At 44.5% G+C, this 20,149-nt stretch overlaps 1 protein-coding gene across 1 annotated transcript in view; it reads right to left on the bottom strand.

Annotated features, from left to right (window-relative positions):
• auts2a (activator of transcription and developmental regulator AUTS2 a) overlaps positions 1-20,149 on the bottom strand; it is a 346,312-nt gene that overhangs the window by 318,206 nt on the left and 7,957 nt on the right. The window contains 1 exon segment of the mRNA XM_048233695.1: positions 19,320-20,116. Within this exon segment, the coding sequence (XP_048089652.1) occupies positions 19,320-19,610 (291 nt within the window). The 5' untranslated portion in view covers positions 19,611-20,116.

The following is a 20,149-nucleotide window of genomic DNA, read 5'->3' as shown; positions in this document are numbered from 1 at the left end:
GCCCAAAAAAGGCCCAAACATAAATGATCACATTCATATAATCCTAAAGATCCGCTAGCTGTCTACCCCATAAGCAGGCCGTCAAAAAAACGTGTCTCTGTAGGCACCCTAGGCTCCGAGATCTGTATACAAAAACAATTGCTACCAACAAGGGTTGGCAAACCACATAAAGTGTTTCAACCCATAACTGACGAGACGCGTTTAGGAGAGTTTTAGGGTCCGTCCCATTTCTCCCCCCTTAAAACTTCCACTTGGTTTTGATAGCCCCTCAACATTAAAGCCCCCTCGACAAGGGAAGTGGGGGTGAAGATCTTTCCCTAGCAATTGGGACACCACTATATGCAAATTAAGCGAAGTTTTAACGCGTGCTCACCTACGCGCCACACGAAGCGCCCGGCGTGTCTACCGGTAGTAGCCTGCTACTATTTTCATTCAGAAACATGCCCGTTCTAGCGGTCATTGTTGTGTGGGCTGTGCTGGTTTATCTACGTCTGGTTAATCAACAAAGATATACGTGTTCATGTGAACGCCAGAACACACACCTTAAATATTGACGAAACTACCCAGATCAGATATATAACATTATTTGATGGGCAGACTCTCTCAAAGCACTCAGCAGATATCATGAACATCGTCAGATAGCTTCGTGAGATATTTTCTAACATTAGTGTTCAAAACTCAACAGTCCATCATGTACATCAAACTAACATATTCCAACAAAGTTCGAAATTTTAATATGCTTATTTTTTGCGAAAATATATTAAAAATGTGGCCGGCTCAGTGAGCTCGCACGGTATCCTGGGTAGTTTCATCTCCCACTTTCCGACTGCATCGGTCCTGGCTATATTTTGAGGGTTGATTTTAAGGGGAAAATAGCACCTTCCCTTGCTACCTAAAGTAATGGGACATCCTAGCCCTACACGTGCACGCGCAAAAACGAGGGTTAGGGCAAAAATCTAGGGGTAGGGGAGGTATTGGGACGGGCCCTTAATTGCACAGGAGGGAGGGGAAGGGATTAGCGAACTAGCTCTCTGTTTTGTTTGAACATCAACAGAAGTGACGTATCCCTGGTGCTATCGCTGATACAACCTTTAAGTGATTCTAAATAGAATCTCTTTACTTTCTTACTTAAGTTAATTCAAGTTGTTGGTTGCATCAAGTGTACAAAGGATTAGGAGTAAGAAAAGAAACAGTGTAACATGCTTTGGGGATGAGTTGAGAATGAGAGGTAACAGCCTGATGCTTACAAGCTGACAACAGTTTACATTCTGACAACAGACTCTGCCTGCAACTGAGGCAGCTAAGCACCCTCTCAGGAGACACAAGCACTATGATTTCATCAGCACGATAACAGGCCTGCTGAAAACCATGGAAGAAATTTGGAAAATCTGAGCAATTAATCACTCCATCTCTATAAACAAAATTAAAATAATTTGCATATTTGTGTGTGCGCGCTCTCTGGCTCTGAGGTGAATGAGGGCGAGTGAAATCAAATCCATATCTCCTCTATTGGAATCCCACCACCAACGATGTTAGCCATGTTAAATTCCCCTTACTCTTCCTAGCAACGCGTAAATCAAAATGACACACAAGGCAGCTGTTTAAGTACGCAGCATGCTAAGCTGCGTCGGAGATCAGAGCTGGGCTTTGCTACAATGTCTCCTGGAAGAAGAAATGATCTGATGGGGAAGGGATCAGTGAGAATAATAGTGTGACACTGGCTTACATCACACACAGACGCCACGGGAGGGGAGAAAAAAAAGAGGAAATCTCATTCTAAACAACAACCCCAAGCAAGCGTCTCCTGCTCTGTTTCCAAATTGAAAACATCAAAGAGAGCAAGAGGGAGGAACAATGACACTGCTAATATAGTTAAATATGTGTTTGTCAAAAGCAAGAATTATGTCAACTTTGAAGTGTTTGAAGAAGGGGCTTTGATGGGGGGGGAGTGGAACTGTTTTTAAAGTGTGGCTGCTGTCAGTATGGACACTTCAGACAAGAATGAGAAGGGTTTAAAGGTCACGTGCAGCCTTGAAGATTCTGTAAGCGATGCTGGCAGTCACTGCTAATGTCTGCCAAACTCAGCCACCATGGGACAAGTAGCCCTCGACTGAATGGGCTGTGTGCAGTCAGGTCGCCATTTCTGCCTAAAAGAATCTCTATGGATGGCTGATTTGCTGATGCTGTTGGGATTTGAAATCTCAGGTTACATGACTCAGAGGTGTCTCTGAGAGAGAGAAAAAAATCAGAGCATCTTTTTCAATAACCGTGAGGTAAAAAACACTTTCGCTTCAGTTTTCCAAGCAAAGCCTTCGTGGGTGTGAGTTATGCTCTCCACCACTGCAGTTCAATGAGATGGGTAGTGTTACAAACTCTGGCAACAAGCTCACAGCAAAATCTAGGTGTTCAAAGTTGCCCAGACTAGAAATCCCTAGCCTAAATATGTGAGTGACAGACTTGTCATAGCTTGACAGTCAGTCAAGCTATGTGGATGTACATTATGACCAAAGGGATGCCAGCTTTAAACAATCGCCCACTATTAACCCTTGCTCATGGCTTTATCTAGGCCCAGCTAGTCCAACAAGTAACCTATAGGAAGCTGGTGCCCCATCATCAGTGCAACCCAGTCTTAGCCAACACAGCACACCCAAGAGGTACAGTTGGAGTATCTGTGGTAAATCCTTGCAGTTACAAAGCAAGGGAAGTTAGCTTATCTTACCACAAGATACTCTTCAAGTACTCTGCTGTTTCTTACTAAAAGACTGCAGCAACAAATCAAGATTCAAAGCCTAGGACACAAGTCTCTACCCACCCGTTCTATATTTAAATTGAACAGATCTGCACTACCACTGCACAAAGAGATGTCACCACTGCTGCACTTTTAATAAACCTGTATCAAACATCAGCATCAAACATCAGACAATACTGTTCTGTGTGTTTTTTCACCCTTACTCTGAATTCCTGTTATGCTGTTTATCTGTGAGGAAAAACATTTTTCTCCACAGACAGTCCAGCTATTATCAATTGAGTCCATAGAATCATTTGACATTCAGTCAAACAATCTCCAATTAGCATGGACTAACACATCAGATTCCAATGGCTAGATCCTGACTGTGCAACTGATCCTCTGAAACTGTGCCTCAAGCTTGTCATAGAGCTTACTCATGAGCAAACTGCAACCACGATATGAACAACAAGCCACACACTTCATAGACTGTGCTCCTGGACAGCTTTCATGACAATAATACACTTGTAAGCTGGAGGACTACATACAAACACACCCACACACACACACACACACACACACACAAACACAAACACACACACACACATTTCAAAGCATTTGTGTCTAAGAGAAGGCGTCAGAGAAAAAAAGAGCAATCAGCAGCTATGGCACAAGGCGTTGTGAAAAGCACACTATTGTACATCGCAGGGCTGCTTGCTGAGTGATAACAACAGTTAAAAGGGCTGCATCAGGGACTCCGACGCCACATTGGTGTTCTCTAGCTATTAGGCTATTAACTGTGGAGGCAAATTCATCTCAAGTTGGAGCTCGCAGAGACGTGAGAGGGGCGCGCTTTACACGTCTCGACGCAGTAGTAACCCAATTATGCCATTAATGCCTACTCTCAGCCTGGCCGACATTGCGAGTGTTTACACTATCCATTGGGCTCTGATTGAAATACATCATTAGCTGTGGGGAAAGTCTATCAATCTCAATAGCGAGAGTTCTGTTGACCTGAAACGTTGGAAGAGGCACTGAAGCACTACAACAAAATGAGACGAACGAGCGCTGTGCATTAAAAAAAAAAAAAATGGTTTGTAGACATAATGATGAGAGAACGAGTTTGAAACTGTAAAGCATGTACATCTTCAGTGTATTACTTGATTATGGTCGAGGTTATATAACCTCGACCATAATCAAGTAATACACTGAAGTTATTCCTACTAACATACTTTTATAACATTTTAAATAACAAGTTTAACTACCCTCAAACGGATTACGACTTTCCCTAATCAGAAGCCATGGATGAACAGTGAGGTCAGACTTCTGCTGAAGGCACGAGACAACGCATTCAGATCTGGTGATGCTCAAGCCTATAGGTCATCCAGGGGCTAGTCTGAAAAGGGGCATCAAAAAGGCCAAGCACAACCACAAGCTAAAAATTGAGGATAATTTAAAGAACAACTCTGACCCCCAACGCATGTGGCAAGGCATCCAGGCCATCACAGATAACAAAACTACTAACTCCACCCCCCCTGTCACCGACACCTCCCTGCCTGATGAGCTGAACCAGTTCTATGGCCGCTTTGATAGGGACAACAAGGAGGTGGCCATCAAGGCTGTGGTCTCTGCAGATCACCAGCCCCTCACACTCTCCACCATCAAGGTGTGTGCGGCACTGAGCAAGACTAATGCACGTAAGGCTGCTGGTCCTGATGGTATCCCCGGACGTGTACTCAGGGCCTGTGCAGTTCAGCTGACTAAGGTTTGGACTGACATATTTAACCTGTCACTATCCCAGGCAGTTGTCCCCGCATGCTTTAAAACCACCTCCATCGTGCCGGTGCCAAAACACTCCACTGCAACAAGCCTTAAATGACTTCCGTCCAGTCGCACTCACCCCCATCATCATGAAGTGCTTTGAGAGGCTGGTCCTGGCCCAACTCAAGACCTGTTTACCACCCTCACTGGACCCCTTCCAATTCGCATAGTCAGAGGCATTCAACACCATCATCCCCTCCAAACTGATCACCAAACTCTAGGAACTAGGCATCAATACCTCCCTTTGTCACTGGATTCTGGACTTCCTAACCAACAGACCTCAGTCTGTTAGGTTAGATAACCACACCTCCTCAACCATCAACCTGAACACCGGCGTTCCACAGAGATGTGTGTTTAGCCCTCTCCTCTACTCCCTCTTCACCTACGACTGCACACCTGTACATGGCTCTAACATCATTATCAAGTTTGCAGATGACACTAAGGTGATTGGTCTCATCAGCCACAACGATGAGACGGCCTACAGGGAGGAGGTCCAGCACCTAACATCGTGGTGCACTGATAACAACCTGGCTCTCAACACCAAGAAGACCAAAGAGCTCATTGTGGACTTCAGGAAGTACAAAGCTGGCACACACACCCATTCTCATCAAAGGGACTGAGGTGGAGTGTGTCACCAGCTTCAAGTTCCTGGGTGTCCACATCTTTGAGGACCTCTCTTGGACCCTCAACACTTCTACCCTGATCAAAAAGGCTCACCAGCGTCTCTTCTTTCTGAGGAGACTAAAGAAGGTCCATCTGTCTCCTCAGATCCTGGTGAACTTCTACCGCTGCACCATCGAGAGCATCCTCACCAACTGTGTCACAGTTTGGTATGGCAACTGCTCTGCCCATGATGGAAAGCACTGCAGAGAGTGGTGAAAACTGCCCAACGCATCACCGGTTCCTCAATCCCCTCCATCAAGGTCATCCAGAGCAAGCAATGCTTGCGTAAGGCGCGCAGCATCATCAAAGACTGTTCTTACCCCAACCACAGACTGTTCACCCCACTCCCCTCCGGGAGGTGTTACAGGTCTCTCCGCACCCAAACCAGCAGGTTCAGAGGAAGCTTCTTTCCTGCGACTTTCACCCTACTAAACTCTAGCTCTGCATCCCGATGACATCCAACAAACTAAGCCCCCTATTCTACCAGAATTCCCCCTATGTGCGCTCTGTATCCCTATGTCTCTCTTTGTTGCTATGTGTCTCACTGTGGATGGGTGAAGCCTAGGGTTGCAAAATTCCGGGAATTTTCAAAGTTGGAAACTTTCCATGGGAATTAAGGGGAATATATGGGAATTAACAGGAATAAACGGGAATTAATGGGAATAAACAGAGAATTTTTAATATGGCAAGTTAGTCTATAACAGGGAACTTAATGTAGTGGACAAAACCCCATCTTGCAGTTTAATATTAGTTAAAACAACCTGATTTACCAAATCTTACCAAGTCAAATTTCTACCCTGCACTATGTCAATCACATGCACACAGCAATCGGCATAGGCTGCTAGACATAAAGGAAACCTATGGTGCGTTCATATGCATGGGGAAAAAATGTTCAAACCAATCAGATTTTGTTGTTGAGTGGTGTGGTGTATCTTGGGCAGTTCAGTTTTGCTAGTTAAGCACGCTAGTAAACCATAGGCAGAGAATGTGATTTCCGCTAGCATGCTAGCTAGCTTTGTATGCTAAGCTAAGCGAAAATACCAACATACAAATCATATTGCTTATTACGAAACAAAATGTTAATGTTTGTATACGAAACAGTTTGTATGAATTACTCAAAATTCCCAGTTAATTCCCGTAAATTCCCATTAATCCCCATAATTTCCTTTAATTCCATGAAAGTTTCCAATTTTCCAACTTAACTTCCCATGGTAAGAAATTTACCGGAAATTTTCCGCCCCTTTGCAACCCTAGTGAAGCCTGTTTGAAAAAAGCATGCTTGGCCTTGCAGCTGCGGAGATAAAGACGTCATCGGAAGCGGGCTCTACTCAAAACAGCTAGTAACAGAGAAAATGAGAGAACGATATGTAACCCATGAACGATGTGTGACCTGTGATCACTGTATAAACCCCTGAACTTTGTGTAAACCTCTGAACTTGTGCTACGGTGAAAAGTTCGTACCCTTGGCAGCAATAGTGCTGACTTGCGAAGATAAGACCAAACAACGATCCTTTCATAACGCCACCTGTGGGTTTGAAGTTGACAAATGTTGTGTCAGCATCTAAGGAGGGGTAAAAATGTTGGTGTTCAACAATTGTTCGGGAGTGCGATCGTGCGATCCACTCAGGCTTTGTGCCATGTAGTCATTAAAGGAATTTTGCACTCTGCCGGACTTTTGCGCCTTCTTTTTGGGATACGTTTTTGACTTCAGCACTTATAATGGCGTATTTTTGTTACGTTGTAGACAAGATATTTGGACTTAATTTCTCGCCCGAGTCTGAATATCTGATACGACAAACCATGTCATCAAATTTTGCTCAAGAAGGATATACAGTACTGATGTTATTTTCTCTATTCTACAGGGAATGTGAGACACAGGTAAATGGTGAACACTTGCAGTAGCTTACAGTGAAGCATATTCTACGTAAAAAATACAACCGGCCAGCCATCCACAAAACTACATTTCCCAGTGTGCAGTGAGGTCAAGTACATGGTTGACAAAGATATGGAAGATGTGCAAGTAGAGAGGTCTCGGAGGTAAGGTGGAGGGGGTGGGGGGGTTAAGTGGAAATGATAGCCAGGCTTTCGGAAGAAGGATGGAGAGAAAGAGATAGAGGAGAGGGCTCAGATGTGGAGTCTTCAGAGACCTGGGGTTAAAGAGTAGGACACGGAAAAGGGAACGAGGTGAAGGAGGGGGATTTTCAAAGACTGGGGAGGACAACTCGGTGAGATTGGAGGGGAGATTTGGTGCCAGTCAAATGGGACCTCTTATTTTGCGAGAAAATGACTCTATGTGTGTGTGTGTATATGTGTGTGTGTGTGTGTGTGTGTGTGTGTGTGTGTGTGTGTGTGTGTGGTGGTTAGTGTACCTGCATATGCATCTCCATCATAGCCTCCCACCCTTCACAACTGCATTCAGGGTTATATGTGTGCATCTCTATACAAATCTGCCTCACCCCTGCTAGTAGCGCTGACAGTAGCAAGGCAGCCAGGGCCATCCTGCCTTTTTATTAAGCATGCCTAACGTATGATATGTTAGTGTGCTAGTGTGGCACACTTTTTTGAACGTTTATACTATGTCATTCTTTTACTTTTTTTGTAAAACAACTGTAAACGTATTAAATGTTATGCACATAGTGATGTCTTCTTTATACTATCATAGTTTTTCTAAAATAAAAAATAATAATAAAAAATAAAAAGTTTTTCTAAAATAATATAATCGCAATGTATGACCTTATGCACAGCATCACAATGTATCACGATATAATGGAACATTACCCTTGCCAATACACAGCCCTAATATTAACAGCAGTTTATCGCAGATTGCAATTTACAAAGCTTAGGTTATCAGGGGAAATATGTAAATGTAATGATATAATGTTACACTATGCAAACACTTCACTATTGCAGTGCTGTAATCTGAATAGCTGCATGAGATAGTGCCCTACTGACAGAGCGACCAGAGTGTCATATTTTCTCCATTTTCCCTTGATGCTTCTTAAGGGGGTTTCAGATTGATCAGGTGCAGCTCACAGTACGACCATGCTAGAACACTGTGGTGGCACAACACCGAAAAAAAGCCAGAAAAGCACGTCATCCTCCCTCACTCGCTCACTCACAGTATGAGTGCTGAATGGATTTTAATCCGAGGCTGGCTGCTCAGGCACCATCTGGCTCGCCTGGAACAGGCCACATTTGTCTCTCCCTCAGTCTCGCTCTCTCCCTCCCTCCCTCTCTCAAACACACACACACACACACACACACACTCTCTCTCTCTCTCTCTTACACACACACTCTCTCACACGCAGATACACACACACAGACAAACACAAATACAAACATACACAGATACACACACATACACACACATACACAAACACACACACATACACACACCGCCCTCCTAAACATGAGCCATCAACATTGTCATTCCAGCTTTGGCCCAGAAACCCTGCGCCCGTCTCTGAGCTGCAATTCAATTAGTGCGCCCACCATCTTGCCAAGCAATCTCATTGCATTAGAAACAACACTCGCTCATTAAGCTTTAATCGAGGGACTAACTACAGTTCCAAAAAAGCACCTAATGCATTATTTAGGCACCATGAACTGAGCATTTGGGGGGGAAGCCTCTTAAGTGATGAAATAAATGGCAATAGCCCAACAGGCAGGAAAGCTGAGGGGAAGGGTGTGGGTGGGTGGGGGGTTGTTGGTGGGGATCTGTAGGAGACAACATGATGAATGACAAAGGCTGGTATGGACAGCCCACTAATGCTCACTGGCACCCACTCAGCTCATCAGCTTGACGGGTGCGAGTTAAGACATTCTCTCCTCCCTGAGTGATGCTCGGCCCTCTAACCGGCAGCATAATGCAAGAGCCAAACTGTCTGTGGAGGAAATATTTGTGCTTGTTGTTTGCTTCAAGGAAATGGGGGGTGCTGAATGTATTATTTCATGGGGAAAGCGATGTATGTAAAGATATGGAATGTCACTGAAAACAAGTGGATAAAGATATTTACAGCTAAGAAGATACGAATATAGGAAAGGCCGTTTAAAAGTCAAGCTATTGCACCTATTACTGTAGGTCCATTTGTTTGTGTGCTAATCTGATTGTTGGTCTCTCCACCTCCTTCCCCAAGGCTCTGGTTACACATCGTGTTCTCTTGTTCTCATCCTCCGCACATTTGCACTGTGCTTTCGTCAGCAACGCAGGCACCACTGGTGCCCGTTTACCAACGTCGCCTGGCAACCGGGCGCGTCTGACTAGTGCGTTTTTCTGTGTGGAGCTTCTAAAGCTCGCCAGATGACAGACAGTCGACCCGGTGTCCGACAGTAAGAATGAAAAACAACGTTTGCTTTGTGCTTTTTTAGATGTTTTTCTTTGTGTGTTATTTTTTTTTTCATTTTATTTATGTGGGCTCATCACTAAATGTCAGCAGCGGAGTAAAGCACTTGCACCTGTGCACCTATGCCATTATAATTCAGACATGTGTATTTGTGAGGTACTTGCAGTCGAGAGAGAAAACAGGGAGGAACGACAGCTCTATTATTCACTGCTAGAGCTGTTGTACTGCTCACTCACTTCCACTGCACAGGGTCAACTCATCACCTCAGACTCAGTACCAGTAAATACATGCTTTTTTCTGATATGGTTCCCTGACTGGTATAGTCAGTAGAAAAATATTGCCAAAATAGTAATTGTTTGATTATAGTCAGCACTTTCAATAGTGTGAAAACCTGTGCTTACTCCCTCAGAGAGTCATGTTCAATTGATAACATACTCAGGAACTATGCGTATGGCTGTGCACAGTGTTCTTTATAGGTTGAGAAAATCCATTCAGGTATTTCTTGGACTTCAATAGCAGACCAATGGGAAAAGGCTTTTGTCTGATCAACCCTCCTCAGTGTTATCATGATCAGGCTGAGAGTCATTCAGTTTTCGCTAGAGAAGTCCATCAAATGATCTCTCATCACAATGAGTGATAAACATACACTTTAATATGGAATTTCATGGAAGAACTAATCAGTTAAAAATAACTGTAAAAACAAATATGTTCACAGACCTTTCAAATAGACAACTTGTACTTAATGCTGCACTGTACAAATTGAGTAAAAACAGCCCTCAAAATGGTCCTAACCGCCTGCATGACATGAATACAAAAACTCTGCAAATTTTAATGATCAACATATTTTCTATGTGACGTGATTCATTAAAAGGTCTGTAAAGCCTCTTTTATGCTTTCTTGGCTTCTGAAGGCATCAACTGGCTTTATCCGATACCAATTAATGATGTTGTTTTAAACATGGAAAAAAGGCCTGCCACACTAAACTACCTCCTGCCAAGGCAAGTTTATCATGAGGTTATTTTCTGCGTCGAATCTCAAAGGAAGTCTTTAATTGTGTTCAGGGGGCTATTTGACCCTGGACAGATGCCGACGAAATACAAGCCTGTAGGAGACGGAACATTTCATGACCTGGTTTACAAAAAAAAACAAACACACACACAAGAACAACAACCATCACTGACAAGGATCCACGGGAGTCGAGACAGCAGCGTAATGAGAGGGGGATGCGGGGCGCTGAAGACCTGCAATCGAGCCCCTCCTCGCTCGGGATGACAGACACAGTGGGAATAGGGAGCGGTGTAATGAAGTACGTCCTAATAAACAGCTTGTGCTTGCCTAACAGGCTCAGTCAGAGCGCTACCACAGAGGGAGGGAGCGGTGTGTGTTTGTGGAAGTGTGTGTGTGTGTGTGTGTGTGTGTGAGAGTGTGTGGAGGGGGGGTGCAACAACATGTTACAGTTCACACACTATTAGTCCCTCAGTACTGCATGCACCTAACAAGAGGAGACTGTGTAGCAGACAATGGGGCTGTAGAGTAGAGAAACACGGTTACAGCTGGCAGACCATCCAGGGTCTGTTCAGTATCCAGGGTCTGCTCCGTATCCAGGGTCTGTTCCGTATCCATGGTCTGCTCCATATCCAGGGTCTGTTCCGTAGCCATGGTCTGCTCCGTATCCAGGGTCTGTTCCGTAGCCATGGTATCCATCCATAGCCATGGTTGTTAGGTTTACTTCAGTGGAGGTAGGAGCTGCATGCCACAGTGGTTCAGGTGTATACTCGTGTAAGGGCTTATAAGGGTGCAGTTTTGACCTTGTTTCGAGATTCAGCTGCGCCGCATCCTAATTCAATTACCTCACACTGAGTGGTTCATGGACCCAGGCGCCACACCGCCACCTGAGTCAATTAAAACATGCACACACACATACACACACACAGACACACGTACATGTGCGCTTGCACACACACACACACACACACACACACACACAGACACACGTACATGTGCGCTTGCACACACACACACACACACACACACACACACACACACACACACACACACCACAGCTGTTGTTACACGGGATCAAAAAAAAGTATATATCCTTTTACATAAAATCATAGTTTTCAATTACAGTACAGCGGCAATACATTTCATTCTTGTGGACACATATGTGGGTGGCAACGAGAGAGCGAGAGACAGACACAGACAGATGGACAGACAGACAGACAGCAACAAGACAGCGAGCGAGTGGCATAACCAGAGCATGCGTTTCTGCTCAGTAGTCCACCACTAGCAGATGATCCATCCCCATGATTTACCCAAAGCTGAAATGTTTTGCCAGCCATCTCCAAACATGTGGGGAGTTTGAACACATCCATCTCCTCCTCCGCTTACAGAGGAAGCCAAGAAGAGAGAGAGAGAGAAAGTGAGTGAGAGAGAGAGAGAGAAAGAAAGAAAGAAAGAGCCCTCAGTAGTCATCCGAATGCCTTTCCTGCTGCCTGCTCCGGCTAACAGCCATTCCACATGCTGTGAGAGCACACAGACAAGGCCTGTCACCAGCCCAGAGACTTGCCTCTGCTCCAGCACAGAGGTGCATAAGGAGGAGGCATGATAATATGCTGGAATACATCAGAATGGGGGCAGTGGCCCCTCCAGAGCCAGAGGGCCCAAGGGACACGGAGAAGAGATGGAGGGATGGAGGGGTGTGTGTGTGTGTGTGTGTGTGTGTGTGTGTGTGTGTGTGTGTGTGTGTGTGTCGGGTGGTTGAACAGAGATGAAGAGGAAGAGGGAGGTGGTGTTAGAGGGAGAGGGAGTGAGGGAGGGAAGTTTGGAGCATTTTTAAATCATCCTTGGCAAACACTGCTGCTTTTTTCTCTCCTTAATGTGTTCCCATTCACACACACAAATGCAGAGACTCACACACACACACACACACACACACACACACACACACACACACACACACACACACACACACACAGACCTGACAAGTGAAGTGAAAAGTGACTCGAGTTCTCAAAGATGGTGACACTCAGACCTGTGAAACGTATTACTACAAAACTACTCAGACGAGCCAATTATATTTGAATAAAAAGGCAATTTGACTCTCGGGCAATGTAACAGTAATGCTCGGGGTACTACATCTTTTCATTGCTCATAGCCCGGCATTAACCAACGTTGCCAAGATTTAAATTCTACCAGCTGCGGTCGCAGGGCATAAATCTGTGTGTTTCTGGGCAACACCCTGGCTGCAGGCCGTGTCTGCGAAAACACACTAGTTTATTTTCTCCCGAGGTGCTGGGAGAGAGAAACCTTTCCCCGCTCTCATTGCTCCTGGATTTAGCTGCCCTGGGCCACTACACATCTCCAACACGGAGCCATAACAGGGACAATGTGTCAGCAACAGCCCTCCAACACGAAGGGTTGGCCTGGAACAATCACACAAGGCACACTGACTTTAAGGTCCCTCTCAGGGCCTTCCATAGAATAGATAGGCACTTCAGGAACAAACTCAAGGTAGAATGACCAATACTTGAACTTGTACAATAATCTAAAGATGCGTCCTTTACTGTAGGTGTTCTGTTCTGCTGCTGAAGACATACAGCACTGAGGAGAAATGTTATAAATGAAACAAGGGAAAATGAATGTTCGATTTTCACTAGCTGGGCGTCCATCCAAGTTTTTAATGCAAACTTTGACCATTTAAACAGGAGATGGGAAGACACTTGAAACTGGTTTTATCACATTAAATCATTAGTGGAGATTTTCTGATGAGTTTCCGTTAAACTTGCCCTGACCACCTCCAGATTTGAATTCACAGCTGTTCACAACTTCTCCCCCATTAGGAGAGTGTCCATTTTGAATTCCTTACACAGCGACTGGAAACACACACTGGCTTACATTTTCTTTAGAAAAATGTTCATGAACGCACTTAAAATATGCAAATGAGTTGGATGGAGAGTCACTGAGCTATTGTGGCCACAAGCACGTCTTGAGAGATGTTTAACAGCTTGAAGTCTCTCTGCCATTTGGTTCATGCTCGTAGATACTTCAGCTCCAGAGCATAATGTTTCCACACACTATGACAGACCGCAATTAACATGATATACTGGGAAACACATTTTATTTAAGATAGTCACATGCTAGTCCTCGATTACCCAGGACATTTACTGAACTCTGTGAGGGGAGGTCAAGTGAAAATCACAAACACATCGGGAAAGAACGGAAAAGACCAAGCGATGGAGCAGAGAAACGGAGAGCCCAGGAAGAGAAAGGGGGTTTCCGCAACGTTGTGTTAACATCGGCAACTGTTTCGGGTTGTTTTTAATTAAAATCCATGAAAGCAGCAATGCGTATCAGCGAACAGATGTCAGGAGAGCTGGGTGGGAATTGTGCAGTAGCGATCAGAGCGCTTTATCGGATCAACGGGGTCTCCCCTGCACCACCTCTTGCCCATTAATGAGCTTCTTCCCAGAGCATTAACACACAAGAGCAAACATTTACTGTGCTTAAGGATATTAGTGTGTAGTATTAGAGTGTTTGTGTACTTGTGTACTGCTTGTGTGTACAGTTGTGTGTGTGTGAGTGAGTGTGTACATTTCTGAATGTGGGTGACTTAATAGCAGCATGCATGGAAAATGTAAAATCGATTTTTACCTTTGACTCTGACGGGGACGATCAACAGGGAATGGTACTTTTTTGGATAATGTTTTAGTAACACAAACCTCTCATGGTGGAAATGGAATGCTATTCTGGAATGGAACCTCTACGCAGATAAATCTGTGGTAGAGTCCCAAATCACCCAGATACATTTAAATCCTTTATGGTGACGTGAACCCAATGGGCTGATGAAAGCCTACCCTGAGAGAGCACCACAGACACTCATCCACTGAGGGTTCTTCAATTCCCTCAATCACTGATGGAGCACGCTGCCAAGAGATGAGGTGAACAACAGCATCCACTTTCTCATGATAGTAGAGGAACAGTCAAGCCAAGGGGCATATATCAGGAATATAAGTCACAGAGTAGAGAAAGAAAGAAAAAAAAACGCTGATGTTTCTGTGAGAAATTAGATCAGATAGCTCTCAAGGCGTACGCTGAAACGTGAGCTTCTTAGAATCCTACACACCAGCAGTTCAATCACTCGGGATCTCATCACATAAAACACTTTACAGGGGTTTCCGGACGCTATTAAAGATTTATAAAGCTGCTCCACTGGTGTCAAAAGCCTTGTTCTCCTGTAGAGAGTATGCCAAAGGGCAGACCAAGACACTGCTAAGCCATTCAGGCCTGGGTGAAGCCACAGTTATTGTTCAATAATAAAAAAAGTGTCAGGAAGCTTTCAAAAAAGAGAAGAAGAAGAAAAAAAGCTCCACCATTGGATTATCTGAGTGAGGCGTTAAGCATATGCAGAAACGACAGGGTGTCATATTTGATGTGTCAGTCATCGTAGCCTGCCAAACCTTATTAATGCAGATCATATATCACTCCATGACAGGTGAAAAATGCACCTAAATGAATAACTGCCATTACTGCCAAGAATCTGAAATAAATGCAGAGGGAAAAGGCTGGAAATTAATTGTGGGCAGAGACAGAGAGGGTATGTGTGTGTGAGTGTGTGTGTGTGTGTGTGTGAGTGTGTGTATGTGTGTGTGAGTGTGTGTGTGTGTGTGTGTGAGTGTGTGTGTGTGAGGGGGGGGATATTCGTCAATAGTGGAAATTTAAATCTAAAGAGACCCCGGTGTGAATAAAAGACTAGCCATATAAAGAAAAACTCTAGCGAGGCATTCTAACTGAGCACCAGATCAATCAAGTGAGTGCGTACAGTAAGGCTTTAACATCTACTCGGCTTCATCTTCATTCTTCTGCTATTGACACACTTTCTGCTGTTTCTTTTTTTTTAACAAGCTGGAGAGAGACAGTATATCAATAGATTCGGTTTCACAATGCCCTCCACAATGAAGTGTTTAATCAATTTTCTCGTTGCCTTCCCTGCGCTCCTTCAAAGCGTTCCCTAAGACAGCTCTGAGACCAGACAGTGAAACAAAATCCATGGGTTCAATAAGAATTCCACCAAAACACAAACTCTCTCACTAGAAGATGACCCCAATGAGATCAGGTTACCTGAAATCTCTATTAGGCTAAACTGGACCCCCAGTATTACATTATGCTTACTAGCTAAAACAGAGGGTTCGCCATTTTCACAGATAGATACTCTTCTAAGTATACTGGATCATATAAGCGAATACAGTCTGGACAAGCTTCAGCCCATGCAGACGGTCAGTGTTCTATTGTTTAGACCTGTCCAGTCTCATTAGATCAGTGGCTCCCTCATAACAGACTGTTGGCCAGGTGCCAGTAACCAGTTTGGGGTCAGGAGAAACCACAAAATAGGGCGTTCTATGGCCACACAGACATCTCCAGACATCTATTAAGTCTTCATTACACTGAAAATCTGATCCAGTGGGAAGGAACGCTATAGCCAATTCACCAGCGCTATTATAAGCTAGTAATTCACATTCACAGTGTTTTCCTTTCATTAGTAGCCTATTTCTACTGTTTGTTTGACTATGCCCTGAGGCTGAGCAGAACAACACTTTTAAATATGATGAAAAGATCATATAACTAACCAACTGTATCTGGCCACAGCAACAGTTTTTGACAGGAAATGAACGATTATAACATTACTTTGGCAAAACTCTCAGAGATTACATAAACATATTTGTGTGAACATAACTGAATTGCACCTATAAATAGTTGTAATATTTGGACAGCTCATTTGAGAGCAGCCTTGTATTGCCTACTCGTGCACCTGCAGTAAATTAGTATGTAAAACTTCAAGTGATAATTGTGTCAATAAAATAATCATGAATACTAACTCTAGTTTTAACAATGACCAAAAAGTAAAAAAATATCATCTTTTTATGGCCTAGTTTCTACATTACCAGTCCAAATTTAGCCTTTGGAGAGCACCAAGACAAAATACTGCTTGACACTATGAGCTGTGGAGCTCTCGGGCCTCAATCGGACCAGGCCCACTAAGCCGCTGCAGGGAGGCCGATCTGTGCCCTGCCGAGGGGGATCTTGAACAGCAACACGGCTGGGAGGAGACTCCGCTCCCATGACTCGTGACTGCAGCCCAGGTGTATGTCTGTTATTTACAAGCCATAGCGAGGCTCTTTAAAATGCAATTATTATACCAGCCAGGGCTGTGTTTTTCCACTTGTTTGGTTATCTTGGCACAAGTCTGTGTATTGCCGATAAAAACAATGCTAAAGCTGAATACTGTAGAACACTCATTTTATCACCATCATATTGCCATAACCGCATGAGCTAGTCACGGACAAACAGCTAATCAGAGTATTTAAAATAGACCCCCAGATGGTCTTCAACATTTAAAAGCTCAAAGATAAAGGAAACAACTGTCTAGGCCATGACTTGTCATGCTGTCATGCATCTGATCACCTTCCCTGTTATCCTCTGAAGCAAGGGAAAGTGGGAAGGTGGCTAGTTAAGGTCCATAGTCGATAATAAGTGTACCATGAACCTGTACAGTGATTCAGGAGGGCTTAAAAGGCTGTAGTGTTCTGTCCATAAGAGAGAGAAGGGAGAGGAGGCCATTAAGATGCAGATACTAGAGGCTTTTCACAGAAGGGGAGGACAGAATGATTCAGTAATTTCTGAGTGGTGTGACTCAGAGAGATGCTCAGACCCCCTGCCTCCCAAAATCCATGCCTAATAAACTCCTTTACTCTGACAGCTCAGTGCTGAGAGGATATGTGAGGCTGCACGCCTCGAGTGGAAACATTTGGATTTCAAAGCGCAGGCCAGAGACACCTTTCTGAATGTGAGATGACCGCTCAGCAAATTGACACCAAATTCTCTCACAAGTACAAATCATCACAGGTCTGTGGGAGAGTGAAGGAGAATGAAGGCGATAAAAAGAAAACAAAAATGCTAAAATGAGACTTTGAAACATAACAACATGGGGCAAAGAATCACAACTGTTCAGGTGGTTTATCTGTCTGTATGGTTTCTGTCTGGCTTCTGAAAGGACTGATATTCAGTATTCATTAGTGCTATCCAGATGCACTTTATATTAAGTGTCCTTAGAATATGCTTAATTTTCCTACTTCATTCCAACACTAACCCTTGCCATAACATTAAACCAAGGTATATCCTCTAAGAACATATCCTAATAGGACCAGTGCATTCATTAATTGACTAATAAAAATAAATTCTATTTAGTCTATTATTGACATTGATTTTTTTTTTTATTCAGGCTACATGACTTTATTCTAAACTGTTCATTTTAATGTTGATGTAATGCTTATTGATGTCACTGCAAGTTGCTTAGGACAAAAGCATCTGCTAGAAACTATACACATAAACATAAACATAATTCCATACTAACTAGGGACACTTTTCACAGAGTGTGGTCTTCTCTTAGTTGACCGTTAAACCCCACAGCTCCCCAGCTGGCCTCTTCGTCTCCTTCTGGCTCCAAGGAATCACTTTATTGGTCCAATTAAGACCATAATCATTTGGACAAGAGAGAAATTCAAACACGTCGGCTGCCTTGTGGTAATAAAAGTAGATGTTCTGACATCGGCCCTTTCTGCCCTGTGAGCTCCCTCAATGGACCGTTGAGCGAGGTGGACGTGGCCGAGTGGAGCGCCATGGGTATAAGGACTCGGCGGCCCGACCGCACAGCGGTGTCAAATGCGATGTCACCCTGAGATGTCTGCCCCGGGTTTGACAGCGTTAGCATTTCGCCGAGTGGGGAAAAGGCTTGAAATGCCTGACATGCTTGAAAGGAGGGGAGAAGGGGAGAAAGCGGGGGTGGAGAAAAACACGCACGCACACACACACACACACACACACACACACACACACACACACACACTCGCTGCTGGTCTTTCCTCACAGCTTACTCAACACAATGCAACAGCGTCTGCGAGCGAGATTACGTACTGAAGCAGAACGGAGGAGATTTGACAGCGCTACCATAACACTGCATAAATAACACTATAACAACAGCCTTACAGTCTCCATGAGCGCTGCAATCAGGGAGACTGTAAGCTTTACATACTACACTTTGCCAATACAGAAACATAGAGTGCAGTCACTAGTCCAGGAAGAGGTCATTTACCTTACATTAGACCTATATTCTAGCTCTGTATAGTCCAGTGACTGACAAGTTAAGCTATTAAATTAGTGAGTGGTATCCACACCATTCATTTACATTTATTTGGCACTTCATGCTAGTTAAAAAATCACTGTCATCCTTTTATTGTGACAAGGGCCTGTCAAGTCTGCTGTGTGATCACATTTGACTTATTACAAGCGACATACACAAGCTTGGAGATGAAAAGCAAAAGCCTGAAATATCCAGTGGGCAGAAATCCACTAGACTATGCTCTATAGATCACATAAGCCTCTGTCACCATGTTGCTCTGACAAACTGGCCAAAATCAGAGCTGAAAGCCCAGCACAATGACAGCAATGTGGCTGGGAAGACCCACATACAGTAAGCAACAAACCCACATCTGTTGAAATCAAAACTCGCCACAACAAAAAGGTGCACGTCAACGCCAGGAAGCCATCTGAGGCACTCAAGAGACAACAGCAGCTAAATCCAAACAAATGGCTAATTATTCACAGGCAGTCTCACAACGGCAGCACAAGACACTGCAATTAAGTGCTTCCACGCTTCGCGTTACAGAGCTCAAGGAGAAAGTAAATAAAAGTGAGCCTGGAGAGGCCCTTACCTCCAAAGCTTCCAGCGTCATAAAACCGGAGATGGAGAAGCCGTCGATGATGTCCTCCTCGGCCGACGTGGACTCCTTCCTCTTCCTCCTGGGCGGCCGGGGGCGGGAAGAGGAGGGGGGAGGGTTGGTGCTGTTCTCCCCATCCGAGTCGGACGAAAACCGCAGGACGGCTCCCCTCGCGTGGGCGCTGCTCCTTGGCATCCCGCCGCCGCCTCCGCTCCTCCTCTCCCGGTCCCGCTCCGACCGGGACTTCCTCTTCTTGCGGATCCCGCTGGACCGAGCGACATCCATTTCCCCAGATCCTCGCAAAGGAAGGAAGGGCTTGACCAAACACTTCCCCCTGATCCACCTTTGTTTCCCCAGACTTTGAGGCAGGCAAGCCGTTGCAGCTCAGATAATCCTTCCACCAAAGAGAGCAGCAGATACAATAATCCCAAAGCTAAGTGTTGACGTTCCCAAGAAAGTACTCCCACGCAAAGATAGAAATGATCCAAAAAACCTAGAACTTCATCATCAGTAATATTTTATGTGACATGAAGAACCACATGAAGCTCCTGGTTCATAACCGCCATGCATAAACCAATTCCACACTGTACACACACGCTGTCTTTTAGTAGTGATGAAAACCAGGGGCCAACTCCAGACACAAAACAGACATCTCAGCTGGACCAAAAGAGCAGCTCACCCTTCACATCCATCCTTGGCAAATGGAACGCAAAAGGCCATGACATGCTCGTCTTCCAACCATCCCTTCTCCTCCTTCACGTGTGACATGTCATCGCTCCCCTCTCTCTTTCCTGGAAGTCAGAGAAATAAAAAAAAAAGCACAC

Source organism: Alosa alosa, chromosome 2 (genome assembly GCF_017589495.1).
Source record: "Alosa alosa isolate M-15738 ecotype Scorff River chromosome 2, AALO_Geno_1.1, whole genome shotgun sequence".
NCBI classification, from domain to species: domain Eukaryota; kingdom Metazoa; phylum Chordata; class Actinopteri; order Clupeiformes; family Clupeidae; genus Alosa; species Alosa alosa.
This window is presented reverse-complemented; position numbering and strand designations above follow the sequence as displayed.